This window comes from Diadema antillarum, unplaced genomic scaffold (assembly GCF_040938485.1).
Source record: "Diadema antillarum isolate AM-2024a unplaced genomic scaffold, OU_Dant_1.0 scf00000025, whole genome shotgun sequence".
NCBI lineage: Eukaryota > Metazoa > Echinodermata > Echinoidea > Diadematoida > Diadematidae > Diadema > Diadema antillarum.
The window spans coordinates 2,573,457-2,590,215 of record NW_027270914.1 but is presented as its reverse complement, the minus strand read 5'-3'; the positions used below and the strand labels follow the sequence as shown (position 1 = coordinate 2,590,215).

The window sequence follows — 16,759 nt, the reverse complement described above, 5'->3', positions numbered from 1 at the left end:
TGTTGTCTGTTGCAACTATCTGCATCTCGTCACCTCGCTCGTTGAATTAATTATCGTGCCCGTGTCTTCGATTCCCAGCCCCATCTCGTCTCAGTCTCCCCTCCGTCTGTGCCTCCCGGTCCTGTATGGAGGAGACCGGTCTCTGAGTGCATTGTCCCACATATTTGATTAAGGGGCAAACTACATGCTAATGCATAAACAAGACATACTCTTACTAGCTCCATCTCCCTCAATATCTTCCTCTCTTCATCTCCCTCTGTCTCCCTCCCTCTCTATCTCTCTCTCCGTCTCTCCCTCTCCCTCTATACTATCTCTCTTTCGTGGTTTTGTAGTTGTAAATTTCTTTGGCTGCTGTCAGTTTGCCTTGTGACACACAATATCTCTCCTCATGGACATTTATGTCTCACCGTATCTTCAGCTTATACGTTAAGGCCAACCATTCTGTTTTCCTGTCTTCCAGTCTTCCTCCCTCTCTCTCTCTCTCTCTCTCTCTCTCTCTCTCTGTCTACCTCTTTCTTTCACTTTCTACATTACTGTTCATATCTATTCCTATATTCCTATATTCCTATATTTCTATATTCCTATATTCCTATATTCCTATATTCCTATATTCATATATTCCTATATTCCGCTTTTCATGAATATATATCTCTATTCTCATCATTCTCTTTCATCAATATAATGTAAAGATAATATTAGTATCTCTCTCTCTCTCTTCTGTGCTGGGGCTGCTGTAATGAGCTTAGCAGATTCTAGTTGACATTTAATCAGCTTAAAGGGGCTATTGTAGATGAAGTCATATCTTCAACAGTACCACTCATAATGCGAAAAGTGCATTCTGTCAAATTGTGTCTGCCACATTTTATCTTCACCAGATTTTTCCAGGCTCGCATAATATCTCTCAATGCTGTACATGATGCTGAATACATTCGGACCATTCAGAAAGCAATCCTTGTTAGATTACATTGACAGGTCTGTCACTTGGCATGAGTTGTACAGTGTGTATAATTATAGTGCTGGTATGCCATGCCCACATACACATACATGCACAAATATATGTATATTCATATAGATAAATATACATTTACAGTATATGTATTTGATTTTTTTAGCAGGTACTTTAATGGTAAAATCTCTCCTGGATATATTCTTCGAAATGTTTTGTAGAAAAATGAGGAGTTTATGGTGTGGTGGTGTGGTGTGATTACTTTGAAAAAAAAGGCAAAAATCAACTTTCATTCCATAAGCTTGTGCAGCAAAAAAAAAAAAAAAAATGAAACTGGCATTTGTAACCAAATACTCTTGCAGCAGATGGCTGCGCAGTAATTCTATCAGAAAAGCAGCATTTCTCAAACAACTTGGGACCTGTTATACGGAGATGGTTGCAATTATTGCGAGATGCTGTCTAAAAAAAGACTCAGTCACCATGGCGATAACTACTATATTCGAAGCTTCTATGTTACATGGCTTGGTTGATGCAATGGAGAGTGCTGCTCATAATGTATTTTGTGATTGTTTTAAACTATGTGTGGAAAAAGAGCTGGAAGAAAAGAAGTTCAGCTTAGCTGGTTGTATGTCTTGGCTTTTATCATGGTATCTGCAGTTGTCATAGATTTGGATTGTAATAATCTGCTTTATGAAATTAATCAGTCAACTGTGTGAAATAAAATGCTATGATGCAGACTGGGTTCTGGGTTGAGTGTCCTCTAATGTACTAATATGGATGCAGAGAATATAGGAAAGATCAGTGAAACACTCAGTGAAATTTGGAGTTGAACCAAGATGCTGTTTAAAAGTATGTAGAGAGGACATCACATGGCAACATCAAAATCTATAAAGAAATCTTAACCATTGCATGATTCATTCATATTTGGTTTTTTTCAAGGTTTGACTGAGTTTTTCACCATTGTATCTGCATTTACTGCATCCACATTTATTTGTGGGGGAAAGTGCCCCTTTTGATGAAAGTCTAATTTAACCCATTGAAGACTAGAGTGGAGAATACCTGGGCAGGTGTCTACAGGAAACGTGTGTTGTGGTAAAATCACCTCGTCCTCAATGGGTTAATACAATTGCTCCTCAGGAAGAGACTTGTGTGTTGTGTACAATGTACACAGTTCAGTTGTACAAGAGAGTCATCTTCTGTGGGACCATGGGTCTTGCTAACAAATCATGCAATATCTATGCCTCTATCAACCCATTATGCTACAATTCTTCACCATGGCATTTGTGACCTTTTGCCTCTCTGTGTATGTTCATGCACATCTTGTATGCTGATAAGCCTGTATTCATTCTGTGTGCCCACAGTTAGGGCAGATCACTTTCAATACATTCACTGGGCTGCGAAAAACTAACATCTATTACAAACTTCATATGAATGCTGTGAATGCTATGAACTCTGTCCACTCATTGTTATACGCCGCAGAATTGAAATACAACTATATTGGCAGTTACATCCATTTTATCTTCATACATCTGCAGTAACCTTATAAGCATTTCATTCTTGATGCATCTTGCCATGTGTGAAATATGGATATTTCTGTATTTTGTCAAAATAATCAGATATTTATCAGTTATTTACTCAAAATCATATTCCAGTATGATACTTGCATATTTAGAATGTTTATATGAGAATATTTGAAAAAAATATTGCTCCATAATAGCATGCTAGACTGACTAACAGATGAAAAATGAAGCAATTTTTTGAGTAACAATCTAATGAGATTTAGAGTGAGGCCATGAGAGAGACTGCCACTAAATATTGCCCTGTATTCGCTTTCTTATCGTACACAGGGTTCTTCGAAGCGGAAAATGGGATCAAACACTGAGCTCGTCAACAGCATCCTCAGTAAGCTAAGGGAGAGCAATGTCGCCATGGAAACCCTGGAGCTGGCCCGCTCCCTCGGGAAGCGCTCCCGCAAGGACGTCAACCCAACCCTCTACCGGATGCAGCGCAACGGCCTTATCTTGAAGGTGTCACAATCACCTCCAAAATGGGGCCTCAAGCGCGAGGTGACGGTGGGCCCCCTGCACGGCACCGCCGGCGATGGTGACTCGGTGCAGGGTGCCGATGAGACGACGGCTCAGGAGGCACTGGATATCGGCGACGGGACGCACCCGGGCGTCGAGGTAAACGGCATGGACGTGGAGAGCGGCGGTGATGTTCCTGTCGTCGAGGGATCCGATCATTCCAGTCACGGGGGTGCGGGAAGGGCGCACCCGCCCCCGTTAACAACGAACTACAATGGAGCTTTGCCCACCCCAGTGGTGGACCCCCTTCCGTCGCCCTCAAATAACTCCAGCTCGAGTGATGACTCAGAGATAACTGAGCAGCCGACAGTGTATGCAAAGCCGCCACCACCGCCGCATGAAATGGCACAGAACTTTTCGAGACCGTACACGCCGAATGGCATGGACCACCGATTACTGCTTGCGTTGAGGGAGAAAACGGACTCTATTCACTCCAATGACCTAGCCAAGCAGCTCGGGTACCGCACCAAAAAGGAGATAAACCCGACGCTATTTAGTATGCAAAAGAAAGGACTTGTTCGCAAAGTGTGTGAATCGCCCCCTCTCTGGGTCATTACCCCCTATGGCAGGCAGGTGGTAGAAGTGGAACAGGCAAATGCGGGCCAAACCCAGGGCCCTCAGTTTGGTCCGTCGACCAGCACGCCACAGCCTGGAACGGTGCCTCATTTCAGCTTCGGTAGTCACTCAGACCAGCCCCAGGCTGCGCCGATCCAACTGCCCCCGAGTCCCCACTCACTGATTTCGTCCAGCGGTGACCGGGGAGCCTTTATGAGCAACGAGAGAAATGGTGCACAAGGCGCCCCGGGCCCGGTCGGAGGTGGGGAGTACTCCGCTCTCCTGCAGTCTACAACTGACATGGAGATCAAGGTACTGTGTGCTCTCAGCAACCAACAGGTCCAAGGAACACTGGACATTGTGCAAAACGTTGGCTTGAACCGTGGCAAGGCCAAAGACGTGAATCCATCACTCTATGGCCTGGCCAAGCGGGGTTACGTCACCAAGGTAACCGACAGTCCCCCGACGTGGTGCATCACCGAGAAGGGACGGGAGACGATCGCGAAGGAAAATAACTCGCACGGGTTGAACGGCGTGACGAAACCGTCAGAGGTGAGCAGTCAGGTCACCAGCGTGACCCCAAGTCCAGTCCTGATTGCTCAACCCCTAAACTCTACCACTTCTCCTGGAGTCATCCCCCCAGACCCTAGGACCATTCTCCAGGGTTGGGAGAACAGCCAAGGAGCCGGTCTCGCCCCCACCATCCCAACTCAGGTCGCGCCCATCCGTGCCACTACCATGCCTTACGTCTCCAACTCCTTTGCCACCCCGTCTCTTGCCACCAACAGCAACAGCCCTGTTGCCCCCAGCCCCTTGCCGCAGTCTTCCCACGTCGTGTCGGCAACAGGGTCGTCGTCGGGTCAAGCCATCAACAACGAGATGTTCGCAGCCATCAACAAGAACCCCGTCAGTGCGCTGACGGAGTACGCCCAGGCCAGGCATCTTCCAGTGTCCATAGATCTGTTGCAGCAGTCCGGACCACCCCACAACCCAAGGTACTGCCACCCACCCTGCATCAAGATCCCCCAAGGCTACACTTTTTGTCAGTTGATGGGCTTCAAAGCTCTCTCAGATGGGCCACAATAGAGGCCCCAAATTACATGAAAAGAAGTGTATTTGATAAAACTGGGCCTCAGAAATAACTACAAGAGCCAAAATGGGCCTCAGGTTAAAAAAGTATTGAGAAGTGCACCTCTAAGGATACCCCATTTGTCCTAAGAATGAAGGGGGCTTGGTAGTGGGAAGGGAATCAACAGGAATGCCTCCGCATTACTTGTCAGCATCAAATTATGCATTCTATGTGTAACATTTTTGTCTGGAGAGTACTGTAAACGTCAAAATTTGTGCATGCGTGAAACCTTCATAAATTTCACAAGGAAAGAAGATATGCGAACGTAATGCATTGCCTGTGGGTGGGTTTCATGAAAGTTTCATGACAGGGGAAAGTGCGTCAGCTCCAATTTGTGTTAGTTTTCAATTTGTGTTAGTTTCCAATTTGTGTTAGTTTCTGTACATGAATGTTTCTGGTTTTACAGTGTTCTTTCCTACCAATCTATCCTTGAAGCCATATCTAGAGAGAAATTTCTACCCTGTAATACACTTAACAGTATCAAGCTGGTCTATCTTTTATCTCATGTGCTCAGTTCTTTTATGCTGTTGCATTTGTTTTCTTTTCCATAGACAGTTCTTCTAAGATCATTTCGTGTGGCACCCATAGCCACAAAGGCTGTAACAGGTTCAGCTACACTCATCTGTGAAGATTTTATGGCATATAAATGTAGTACAGGTACCTTTTATGGCCTGCCTTCGTGATGTAGCGTGGGAACATGCACTTCCGTGCAACGTTAATTGTCATCATAGATAAGCATAATGTGGGTCAACAAAATATGATTAAAAAAATACATTTTAGTGTGCTGGGAGCAGGGGCTGAGGGGGGGGGGGTAATAGTAACATGAATTTTGCAAATTATGAGCAAGTGCAAATAATCACAATAAGACCTAAATGTGTAGGAGGTCACATATTTTGGTAGATTTATATAAGATTATATTATATAAAATAAGTATTATCGGTTTCCTGTGAACTTCAAGATTTTTCTTCCATTACATGTCTTAAAATTTGTTGGAAGGTGAGAAAGACAACAAATGCCCTTTCTTCATTACATAATTTTTCCTGCAAATATGAACAAAACCAAAGCAAACATTGGAGAAATTATGCAGTCACTTTGCATGTTTTGTTTTGTTTTATCCCTCTCCTCCAATCCAGGTTTGTTTTTGCAGCGTGTGTGGGTGGTCGACGCTTTCAGCACGTCACCAGTCGCAGCAAGAAGGACGGCCGACGCGAAGCGGCCGACATGGCTCTCCGCATGCTGGTGGCAGAGGGCTCCCTTCAACCCAAGCTGACTCCCATGCCGGTTGTTTCCGTAAGTCACCGACCTCCCAAAGTCAGCTCTACCTAGTTGGATTGATATCTTTTCATTGATTTGTAGCCACATCAATTTGATTGGGATCAAGTTTACTTGGATTTTTATTTTATGCTCTCCTAACTGTAAGTTGCCATCTTTCTTTGCCGAAGTAGAAATGGTAGGTGTATTCAGATAAGAATTATTGTTCTCATTGGAGAAATACCAAGGTAATAGAAAACAGTGGTAATTTACTTGGTATCATAATCATTCTGGGAATATGATGATATTCATGGTAGGCATCGTGATTGTGCATATTTTATTATCTTCAAGAGGAAAAGATATCGTGTGTTTGAATTCTGGAGAGAGACACATTGCTAAATGATCAGAGATATTTCGTGGCCTGATTCATACTCAAATCTCACATGCATATTTTGTGTGAAGTTTGAATCATCACCCTAGATGAAGGAAAAAAATAATAATGAAATATTTCACAGTGTATTTGCAAAGAAAGGGTACTCCACAAGTTCCAGACTTTTATCTCCTCTTCCTTTCCTTTTTGTTGAAAATTTTGCAGACGTCACCAAACAGTGGGACGACCTTCTACGACCGCATCGCTGCCTTAAGTCATCAGACGTTCAACTCCCTCGCTGCCGGCATCCCAGACAGCATCAGTGGCCGCAAGGTGCTGGCCGCCCTCATCCTGAAGCAGGGAGAGGAGGATGAGGGAACCGTTATCAGCTTGGGAACAGGTGGGAATCATCCTCCCATTGTCATGGCGATTAGGGAGGGAGGTAGATGAGCTAGCAGTATTGCGTTGATGTGACATGGAAACTGTCTTGATGATCGGATGAAGAAAGTTTATTTGTATCGATGTGCGAAGGAGAGAATTTGTAAGCAAACCAGTGTCTTGCAACACTAATGCCCTTTGCAAGTTATTTTGAGCTGAAACTGATCCGATAGGCATCAATTTTACTTCCTGCTAGTTTTGTCATGCGTAATGTGTCAAGAGAAGCACAATATCTTATAAATTATGTTTCAATTTCCTCATCCTCTATGTTTTGCATTTGTTTCCTAGGCAATCGCTGTGTGACGGGAGACAAACTGAGTATGGAAGGCAAAACGGTCAACGATTCTCATGCAGAGATTATCACCAGAAGGGCTTTCATGAGGTAGGCTCCCATCCTTGGAGAGAGGCGAAACCTCAAGCATCTTTTAAACCGGAGATCCTCCTCTCCTTAACCCATTGAAAACTAGTCCCGAGAATACTCAGGCAGTTGTCTATGGGAAATGCTTGTGGTAACAAAATCAGCCAGTCCTCAATGGGTTAACTGCCTATCAACCTGTAGACTCTTATAGAGCAGACATGCACACATCATGTGTGTAAGGATAAATTTGGGAGGGAGAAAGCTGACTTTGAAGCAAAAGTAAATACATCTTGAGCAGGAGACACACAGCTAGAGTCGAAGAAATTCAAACTCAAGCGGGAGAGCGGGAGATTTTGTAAAAATGGCCTTCGAGCCAGAGATCACTCTGCCGAAAGCAGGAAAGTGGGAGTCTCTTCTGCTACCAGCAAATGCAATGGTTATGTTATGTGACATTGTGAATACCTGAGAGTGAGCTGCATCTCCACTAACATCACCAAAGTTTAATCTGTGCATTATTTGTTTTATAAAATGGGTCTATACACTTTTTACAATATTTTCCTTCATGGGTTGCTACCAATCAGCTACCTGTAGAACTTGCTCAAAATCAAAGATGTCTGAAGAAATGTTCTATAAAGCACGCTGAACACAAACTTAGACATTGTTAACAGTAAACTAGAGGTTGAGCACTTGCTTGTAAGTGATTGAGTGCACTCTGATAAAGTGGGTTTGTGCATTATGACATCAGTGAGAGTGCCTGGTGCTTTTTTGTTGTGCACTTTTTGCACTCCTATACATTAGCGTTTAAATACTCATTTCAACACTTCTGTTCAGCTACATGTACATTCTTGAACCCATTTCATTATTATGCAATGACACACCAGATTTGATAAAGTCGCCCAATAGACTCTCAATGTTCAGAAGAAGTTCTATACCGGTACTCTTTCTTGTCCATTAAGACATATTCTGAATTTTCAGCTGAATTCAACATTTTAACAATGTACTGTATACGCTATATATTTCGCGGGGGTTTTATTTTCGCGAATTTCGCGAGTTGGGAGCCATTCGCGAAATTAACAACACGCGAAAATATTACCTTCCAAAATGAATCCCTCGCCTTGATGATACGAACATTTCAGTACTAGTATACCATGTCACAGCTTCAATACCGAACTGGCTAAGCTTGTTTACGCACGTCCACGTCTACTTACGAATACTAGAGTACTGTAGAGAGCCAATCCATATTCGCAAGGGGACCACTCGTCAGAAATCTAGCGCGATGTTGAATACTAACTTACTAGTTCGCAGAGTTTGGCAAGTCTTATTCATGCAGTGTATAACTAGTATCATTCTTATTTGCTAGTAAGTTGAAAATTCCTTGTATTCTATTAATGTAACCATTTTAGTTGCAAATCTCAGAATTGGATCTAGAAAGACCAACAGTCTATGCTGATTCCCCCCCCCCCCTCCTTGTACTGAAATGACTGTTCTAATGTTGTTTTCTGTCTTTTGTCAAATATGTCATAGTACTTTTTTTCCTGTATCATTCCTATGTTCTATGCACAGTTCTGGCATTCTGTGATGCTTTCTATCAGAAGTGGAAATGAAATCAAATGAAATTGATTTCCCTGTTTTGCGTAGGTTTCTGTACGGTCAGCTCCAGACGTACGTGAAGACGCCGGAGGAGACCTTCCTCACCCAGGGGGCGGACGGCAAGCTGCGGCTGCTGCCAGACGTGACCCTTCACCTCTATATCAGCACCGCCCCCTGCGGCGACGGGGCGCAGTTCTCCCGCACCGACGCTGGCGAGAACGAGGAGGGGCCTGAGGGGACGATGGACTTCAGCGGGTCGGCCAAGCACCTGCCAACGTTTGGCAAGACCAGCCAGGGACTGCTCAGGACCAAGATGGAACAAGGTGAGGAATTTGATTTAATTTTGCTCTAATTTGATTTTGAGTTATGTATTTTTTTTAGCAAAATAAAATTCACACTCATCAAGAGACATTCCTACATGTATGTGCTTCTACATAAGTCAGTTCAATTCAATTCAGTCATATTGGTAACCTATTACTGTCTAGCAAAAGGTAATACATGATACAAAATGAATATTGAACAAATCGTATTGTTTGAACAGAAAGAAGTATTTTAACAAATTTTAAGAATTTGTAATTGCAAATACATTGTATATCTTTTTAATACATAAGATTGTGCCGTAAAGAAATAGAAGTTTTAGATTGAGAAGTTTGTGATGTAGCATTATTAGCATGATTGTAATTGCAGCCTCAAAGTGAGAACCAGTGGATAATTTTACAAAGGCCAGAATATGTAAAGGAATGTGCATCATTTGTTTCATAAAATAGCTACATGATTTGAATTTTACGGCAACCATTTTTGCAAGTTAAAGAAGTGATGTTGGGCCTTTAGGCAAGATGAAAGATTGGTCATGTGATAGTTCTCAGCCAATCCTTTGATAAAGATCCATATCACCATTTTATAATCCCAGTTCACATTCTGTGTGTATACATGGTCGGTATGAAATGAAAAGGGGTTGGAGGTGAAGAAGGAAATTGAGTGACCATTGAATTGATTATGAATGACCCTCAAGCTGTATGGAGAGGGAAATCGGAATCCAAGAGACTTGTAGAAAGGATGACCAAAAGGGTGATTACATAATGGGCAGTTGAGATGTATACAAAGAGTGGTTAATGACTTTAGCAGCTGACCTTAGTATAAACATGTAAATAGCCATTATGGTTGCTCTAGTACATTGTATGGAACATAATCTGTGTAAGCAGTGAATTTGCTAATTCTCCTTTTCCACCATATTTGAGATGCACTCTGTGGAGCAATTATGATGTGGTTATGTCTTAATATTTTCCACCCCCCCCCCAATTTTCTTTGACCACCATAGGTGAGGGCACCATTCCAGTCAACACCCGCGAGTCGGTGCAAACCTGGGACGGAATCATGCGTGGCGAGCGCCTGCGAACTATGAGCTGCAGTGACAAGGTCGCCAGCTGGAACCTGCTTGGACTCCAGGGGGCGCTGTTGTCCCATTTCATTGAGCCCATTTACCTGAGTTCTATCACACTGGGTGAGTGAAAATACCTGTCTAAATGAAATCTTTGCATTAATTCAGCCCCTTATTGTACTTTGTGCCCCTACTGGCATGCATGCTAGAGTGCTTGTTTTGCTAATTTGCACAGATATCTTGAAAACTAATTGTCAAAGAATAGAGATTACCTGTAGGCCTATATAATCCCCATAATCCCTTTTGTGTTGCCATGTCTTCAATCTCTGTTGCCACACTTGAGTGGGCTTTGCTAATCTACAGCGATATCTAGCTTGGATAGATTCCTGAATGATATGGTATAGAAGCTTGCCCTGTCCCGTCTAAATGCCTGGGCATGTGAATGGAAAGTTTCCCCAAACATATGTATACTGTGGATTCAGCACATATGCAGAAAGTTTCAATCGTAAATTACCTGTTAAAAAGTTTGAGAAAAAATCAGATAATCTGTTCAAAATGTATGACTTCTTAAGTTTTGCTTAGTTTTGTATGTGCTGACCTTTTAAGATGGAATGTATACAACCATTTATTTCGTTACAGTAGTAGGGTGATGTTGAGAAAATGTGAAAGGAATTAAAAAAAAAGAAAGATTTTTCTTTCACAAAAGCTAGGCAACATAGTACTCTTGACCTAGGTCATCCAGTAGCTGTAAAGAATTCCTTGTGCTACAGCACATCTCAGTAAAGAGGTGAAGACATGGCGATGGGTACTTTTCATTACAAAATGAAGATTTGTAGCCATCAATTTTTGTTGTATCATTTTACTACCATGACATTACAATGTGTTGTAAAGCTCTTATCCAGAGAAAGATGCACATGGAAATGAACAAAATTGTGAAGATCTCAACTTTTCAGTCAATTTTCTTAACAGGTCCATCAAGTGTTAAATCTTTCTGACTTTGCTCAATCCATGAATATAGTTTAGGAAAACGTCCCTTGTAAGAACTGTTATTGCAGTTAAAGGTGTCTCTTGATCAGTGACAGGTTTAATGGAAATGTTCCTGATGTATGATTATATGGTGAATATAACCGGTATTACCCTTTGGATTATTTCAAGAGTTTATCTTAAGTAAACATAATTTGACTGAGTGAGATATCTCATGTTCATATATGCAGTAGTAAGCATGTTGCTTGTTACACACAGACAGACAGACACACAGACACACACACACACACACACACACACACACACACACACACACAGACACAACTTGACACAAGCACAGCCAAACAGATGATTAATTTTCTCTTTTTGTTTTGTTGTTGGTTTTTTTTAACAGAAACCTTGTACTGTAATTTTCACAATGTATTTATAGAATATGGATACAATTCCAAGCAGCGCGTAGACAATATGTGATCTTGTGAGAATATTGACACACAGGCAGCTGATAACCTGTATGGCACTATGTTCATGTTTACTGAACCTTTTAATACCAAAGTGCCATGTTCATATTTACACATGTGCACATTGCAGCAACCCATCTGCCTAAAAACTCATAAAATGCATACAGCCTTTGTCTACATCTCGTCGTCGATCTGAGCAGATGGCATTTCATGCACAGCGGCAATATTCCTCTCTTTTATTAAATCCTTGTGTGCCGCGTTTGCAGGCCTGCTTCAGTTGACACCTGCGCACATGTTGCTCAAAGACACAACCACATGCAAGCACATTGATAGATAGCAATATGCCATGGAGTACATTGAAAGTATCATAGCTATAACATTGTCCTGCCATTTACATTAGAGCAAAGATTATAATTTCCTCTTTAACTTTGTTGTACTGTATTATTAGCATGATTACGCTTCTATAGAATAGTTATGTGGCTTTGAAAAAAAAAGCTTTTAAATTTAATACAGATATAGCAATGGTATTATAATTCTTTTGGCTCTGTGTGGTTTGCTCAGATACCTGTGTATCATCAGCTGATAAGCAGAAGATTGTTCTCACATTTTTTTTTTTTTTTTTTTTTTTTTTTTTTTTTGGGGGGGGGGAGGTATTGAATTGTGGTATCACATCGTAGAACTCAATCTCCTCTACATTTTGTTGTCAATTTTGAATTCTGTTCATTTTCAGTAAATTGTTCAAACTCAAAACCACAAGGGTGCTATTTTAACTGATATTTGAACAGTGCTTATAAAGTCTACCCACTTTTGATGAGATAAACTTTTTATTTCATGAATATTGATAATTTGCTTTTATTTACGTTCGAATCTTAGAACCCGATATATAGCGCAATTCAGGTTCTCAGTGGATGATATGATTATAGAGTTCTGTCTAGTACTCTTTTTATAGGCAGGCAGGTTCAACTTTCAGGCCCATGTATGAAGAAACTAGCATCAAGCAGATGGTTTTCAGGCCCTCTCTGTCAATCCCCACTGGCATACCTACTCATAGATAGTGTGTATGCAAGCCACTTTTGTTTAGTGGTGATATCATTCCACGAATTGCTCCTTATAATGGATGCTCCTCTCCGTGTTTAGGTTCCCTGTATCACCACGGTCACCTGGCGAGGGCGGTATGCTGCCGGCTCTCCTCCGCCCGGGACAACTTCACCCCGACGGAGCTGGACAATGTCTCGCTGCCGGACAAGTTCCACATCAACCACCCGCAGCTGGGGTGCGTGAAGGCTATCGACCCCCCTCGGGGGACTGAGAAGACCAAATCCCTCAGCATCAACTGGTACAAGGGGTGCGAGAAGCCGGAAGTCACTGATGGTACCAAGGGAAGGTGGGTCATCCAGTCATCCCTGGATGTTGTTGTTAGGCGATGGCATCTATCCTCCTTATTGAGTCATGAATGATGAATCCCATCCCCACTTTACCACATACAGGAATGCTTACTGTACCATAAGAGAGTCATAATGAAGAATTTAATCAAATTTATTCTTTTTTGTTTTAATGTAGACTGTACTTTTCCTGATAAACAAAATGGTGCAGCAGTAGGCCTTCTTGTTTCCTTGGCCACATCGTCACTGATAGCTGTTTTATGTTGGTCTGCACAGAATTTGGTGTATTCATTTCTTTTTAATTGTAATCACTCAATTATTTCTTGTTGATTCATGTATTTGTGTAGATACATTAAAATAATTATGCAGTTAGAAATTGATTGTAGTTTATGCAACTATTCATTCATTTAATTTATTTGTAAGAAGATTATTTAGTTTATTTATTTAGATATCTAGTTCATTAATTAAGTGATTTAGTCAATTCATTCATTTATTAAATTGGTTCCCATATATAGTACTGTATATAGTATATATATAGTGTGTTGTTTAATTTAGTAATTTCTTTATTATTATATTAATTTCTTTATTTTTGTATTCATTAATTGATATGTTTATTTATCCCAGGTATGCATATCATTTCCAGGTTAATAATGGCAACCTGTAGCCATATTATGCATTATATACATAGACTGACTGAAAAACTACATGTACCATATCAATGTATTCCAAACACAGTAGTGAGCAAGCATCTTCTGCCCTTTCACTCCCTCGCACCTCACATCTTTATTTATGTATATATTCATTAATTGATATGTTTATTAATCTCAGGTGTGCATATTATTCCCAGGTTTCTCTAATGGCAGCCAGTAGCCAAATACCACATTGTAAACATAGATCGACTGAAAAAAGAGAATACTACACCAATGTTTTCGAACTCAGTTATAAGCATCTTCTGACCTTTGACCTCCTCTCATCTCACAGGATACAAGGTGTCCTCCAATCCCAGCTGTGCAAGGCTGAGATGTTCAATGAGTACCAGCAGACGTGCAAACTCTTCGGCCGCTCCGACCTACTGGCGTGGCGGACATACCACGAGGCTAAGCGCAGCGCCGAGCCCTACCACGCAGCCAAGTCCTACCTGAAGAGCGTGCTCAACCACGCCAGCTACGGGACGTGGATCGAGAAACCCATCGAGGAGGAGCTCTTCCAGAATTGACGATGAGACTCGCCCCTCCGCATCTCGCTCCGCCTCCCCCCGGCCCCCCAAATATCTGATATTTCTTGTCATCATCATACCATGCCCCCCCCCCCCCCGTTCAGTTTTCGGAAGTAATTCTCTTTCTCCCAGTTTTCAAACCTCTTCCCCTCTGCACCGGTGTGATGAAAAAGGAGTAGGCTTCCAGTTATGCAATATATTTATCAAGTTTTGGTAGGAAATTGTGACAAATATACTCAGTAACTGCACTTCCTACCCCGCCATCGTGATAGAACAAGCAAATACATTCTTTGTACTGGACTGGATTTGATCTAGAAATCATGTCTTATGAATATCATATTTTCTCCCATATACACCACCTATTCTGCCCAGGCAGTCTTTTACTATCGAGCTCATATTTCCCCTCGAGTGTATTGCATAACAAAAAATGATGATATTAATATGCAACATACTCCGTACTAATCATTGAGGCTGTGTTTAGCCATATATCACACACTGGAATATATTCTTAAAGCAGTATGTGTATCCCCAGGATATGTTAATATATTGTCTCTTTTTTTTTCAGTCATACAAATTGTAGTTCCATATTTGTTTTTGTAAAACATTAAATAGTAAGATACGATCCACTTCTTTTCACACACACAGACATCAGATTGATATTGCATAAGTTTGCTCCTACGATTTCTTTCACGTTGGTTGCAAATTTGTTGATAAGCATCTGGGGTGAGTAAAAGGTTGCGAGGGAATATTTCCAAGCTGAACTTGATGACAGAAGTGTAATGGGGCTGATTGACCTCAAGGCTCAAAATATTTTTTTTTTTTGTGCAAACGATACATTCCATTTTCATTCAAGCCCTTTCCTTGCATCCTACACTTCCTGTAATCATGCACTTAAGGACTCCTAACGTTTCTAACGTCTCGAAATAAGAATAAGCCCTGGTTATTTACTCAATCATCATGAATAGGTAAGTGGTGGTAGCTGTACTGTGGGAATATGGGGGTTAGGTGAAACCGTGTGGTAGAATGTATTTGAGAGTGCACCCTCAAAGTGGAGGAGCTCTGGTACTGAAAGTACTCTTGACCCTATCTTTTTGAAGGAAACAATGATAAAGCCGAAATTTGTTGCATTGTTATCCATTGTTGATAAATGATGTGGCTTTGACCGTATTTATTTGTTGGTTATAAGCGCAGACAAATGGAAACTGATCAGAAATTAACCCGTTGAGGATGGTTTGATTTTGCTATAACAGGCATTTCCCATAGACGCTTGCCCGAGTATACTCGGGACTCGTCCTCAACGGGTTAATATAACGTATTCAATAATAGTTTTTTTTTTCGTAGGTTGATACATTCATGTATATCACATCGGATGTATCTCTCCCACCCCCCATACGCACACATTTGCTATTAAAAAAAAAAATCAATATGAAAATAGAAAATATAAAAATTTGATATGTAAGGGAAAAAAAATCCACCCAGAGAAACCCAGGATTTTCAGTGGTTCTGCCCCACATCCTACACTCCACCCTTTGGATGGTAATCCTCCTCCCTTCTCCCCACCCCTCCCCCCCCCCCCCCCATCCCCCTCCTTTTAAAACAAGAACATTCCATGGCGCTTGTATTGAAAAAGTTAACTAGATGGTGAAATAATAGAGATTAAGCAGATTAAGCTGATTATCTAATCCTTGCTCATGAATAAAGGCTCAAAGCCTCTAAGCCTAACAAATTTTTTCTCGGCAATCTAGGATTAGTCCACATTGAACTTAACACATCAAAATACGCAGGAATTAAAGCATGGAACTTTTTTATGACGTTCATTCAGTTGAGATATACTTTATTTTGTTTCCTATTCACTACTGCTGCACACCACACAAGCAGTTTTTTTATCTCTGTGTTTGATAGTGCATCATATTTGGAATCTATGGCTGGATGTAAGATATCTTTTGTAGTTCCTGTATTTTTCTTGTCTAGATACTTTCATTTTATGAAAAAGAAAAATATGCAGGTTTTTATAGGATATTTAGTAGTTTTTGTATACCATATTTCTGTGGCTTACTCACAGAGTAGATCTCTAACCAGTACGTTTGTTGTCCGTTATGACAATGGTATGTACTTGCCGAAATATTCCCCACTATTCAGTATTTTGTGTATAACGGATGTTTTTTTGTTTGTTTGTCAGAACCACGTTGTACAGGGCAAAGTGCAAATATTTGATACATTAATCACAACATCTCATGCCTAATGAAAACGAGAAGAAAACACAAGTTATCTGACTAGTATGTGGGAACACAAAGGACTTCTCTCTTGGTAATGTGTTTATTTATAACTTACCTACCAGTGTTGCCAAATTACAATGTATGACATCTGGCTGAGTGATAGATAATAGAATCATTATTGTAAGTGTTTTGATTTTTATACATATTTTTTTTAATTATTATTATTATGCATCTGTTCTTTCTAACACAGATGTTGTGTGTTTATAAAATGCCTGCACTGTTTAAAAACATTGAATTTAGGGTTATGGAAGTACATGGAGCATACATCCCAGAACCACAAACACAGAACATTTTTGACTGGCACACAAGAAAAGTGGATGAATGATACCGACCCCTTGTGGTTC

The 16,759-nt window shown here is 41.1% G+C and overlaps 1 protein-coding gene across 1 annotated transcript in view; it reads left to right on the top strand.

Moving 5' to 3' along the window:
- LOC139733720 (uncharacterized) overlaps nucleotides 1–14,140 on the top strand; it is a 132,875-nt gene extending 118,735 nt beyond the window's left edge. The window contains exons 2-9 of the mRNA XM_071644534.1: nucleotides 2,794–4,580; nucleotides 5,848–6,004; nucleotides 6,561–6,735; nucleotides 7,062–7,155; nucleotides 8,770–9,044; nucleotides 10,040–10,222; nucleotides 12,679–12,925; nucleotides 13,905–14,140. Coding sequence (XP_071500635.1) covers nucleotides 2,794–4,580; nucleotides 5,848–6,004; nucleotides 6,561–6,735; nucleotides 7,062–7,155; nucleotides 8,770–9,044; nucleotides 10,040–10,222; nucleotides 12,679–12,925; nucleotides 13,905–14,139 — 3,153 coding nt within the window. The 3' untranslated portion in view covers nucleotide 14,140. The remainder of the gene's footprint in view (nucleotides 1–2,793; nucleotides 4,581–5,847; nucleotides 6,005–6,560; nucleotides 6,736–7,061; nucleotides 7,156–8,769; nucleotides 9,045–10,039; nucleotides 10,223–12,678; nucleotides 12,926–13,904) is intronic.
- The last annotated feature ends 2,619 nt before the right edge of the window (nucleotides 14,141–16,759 follow it).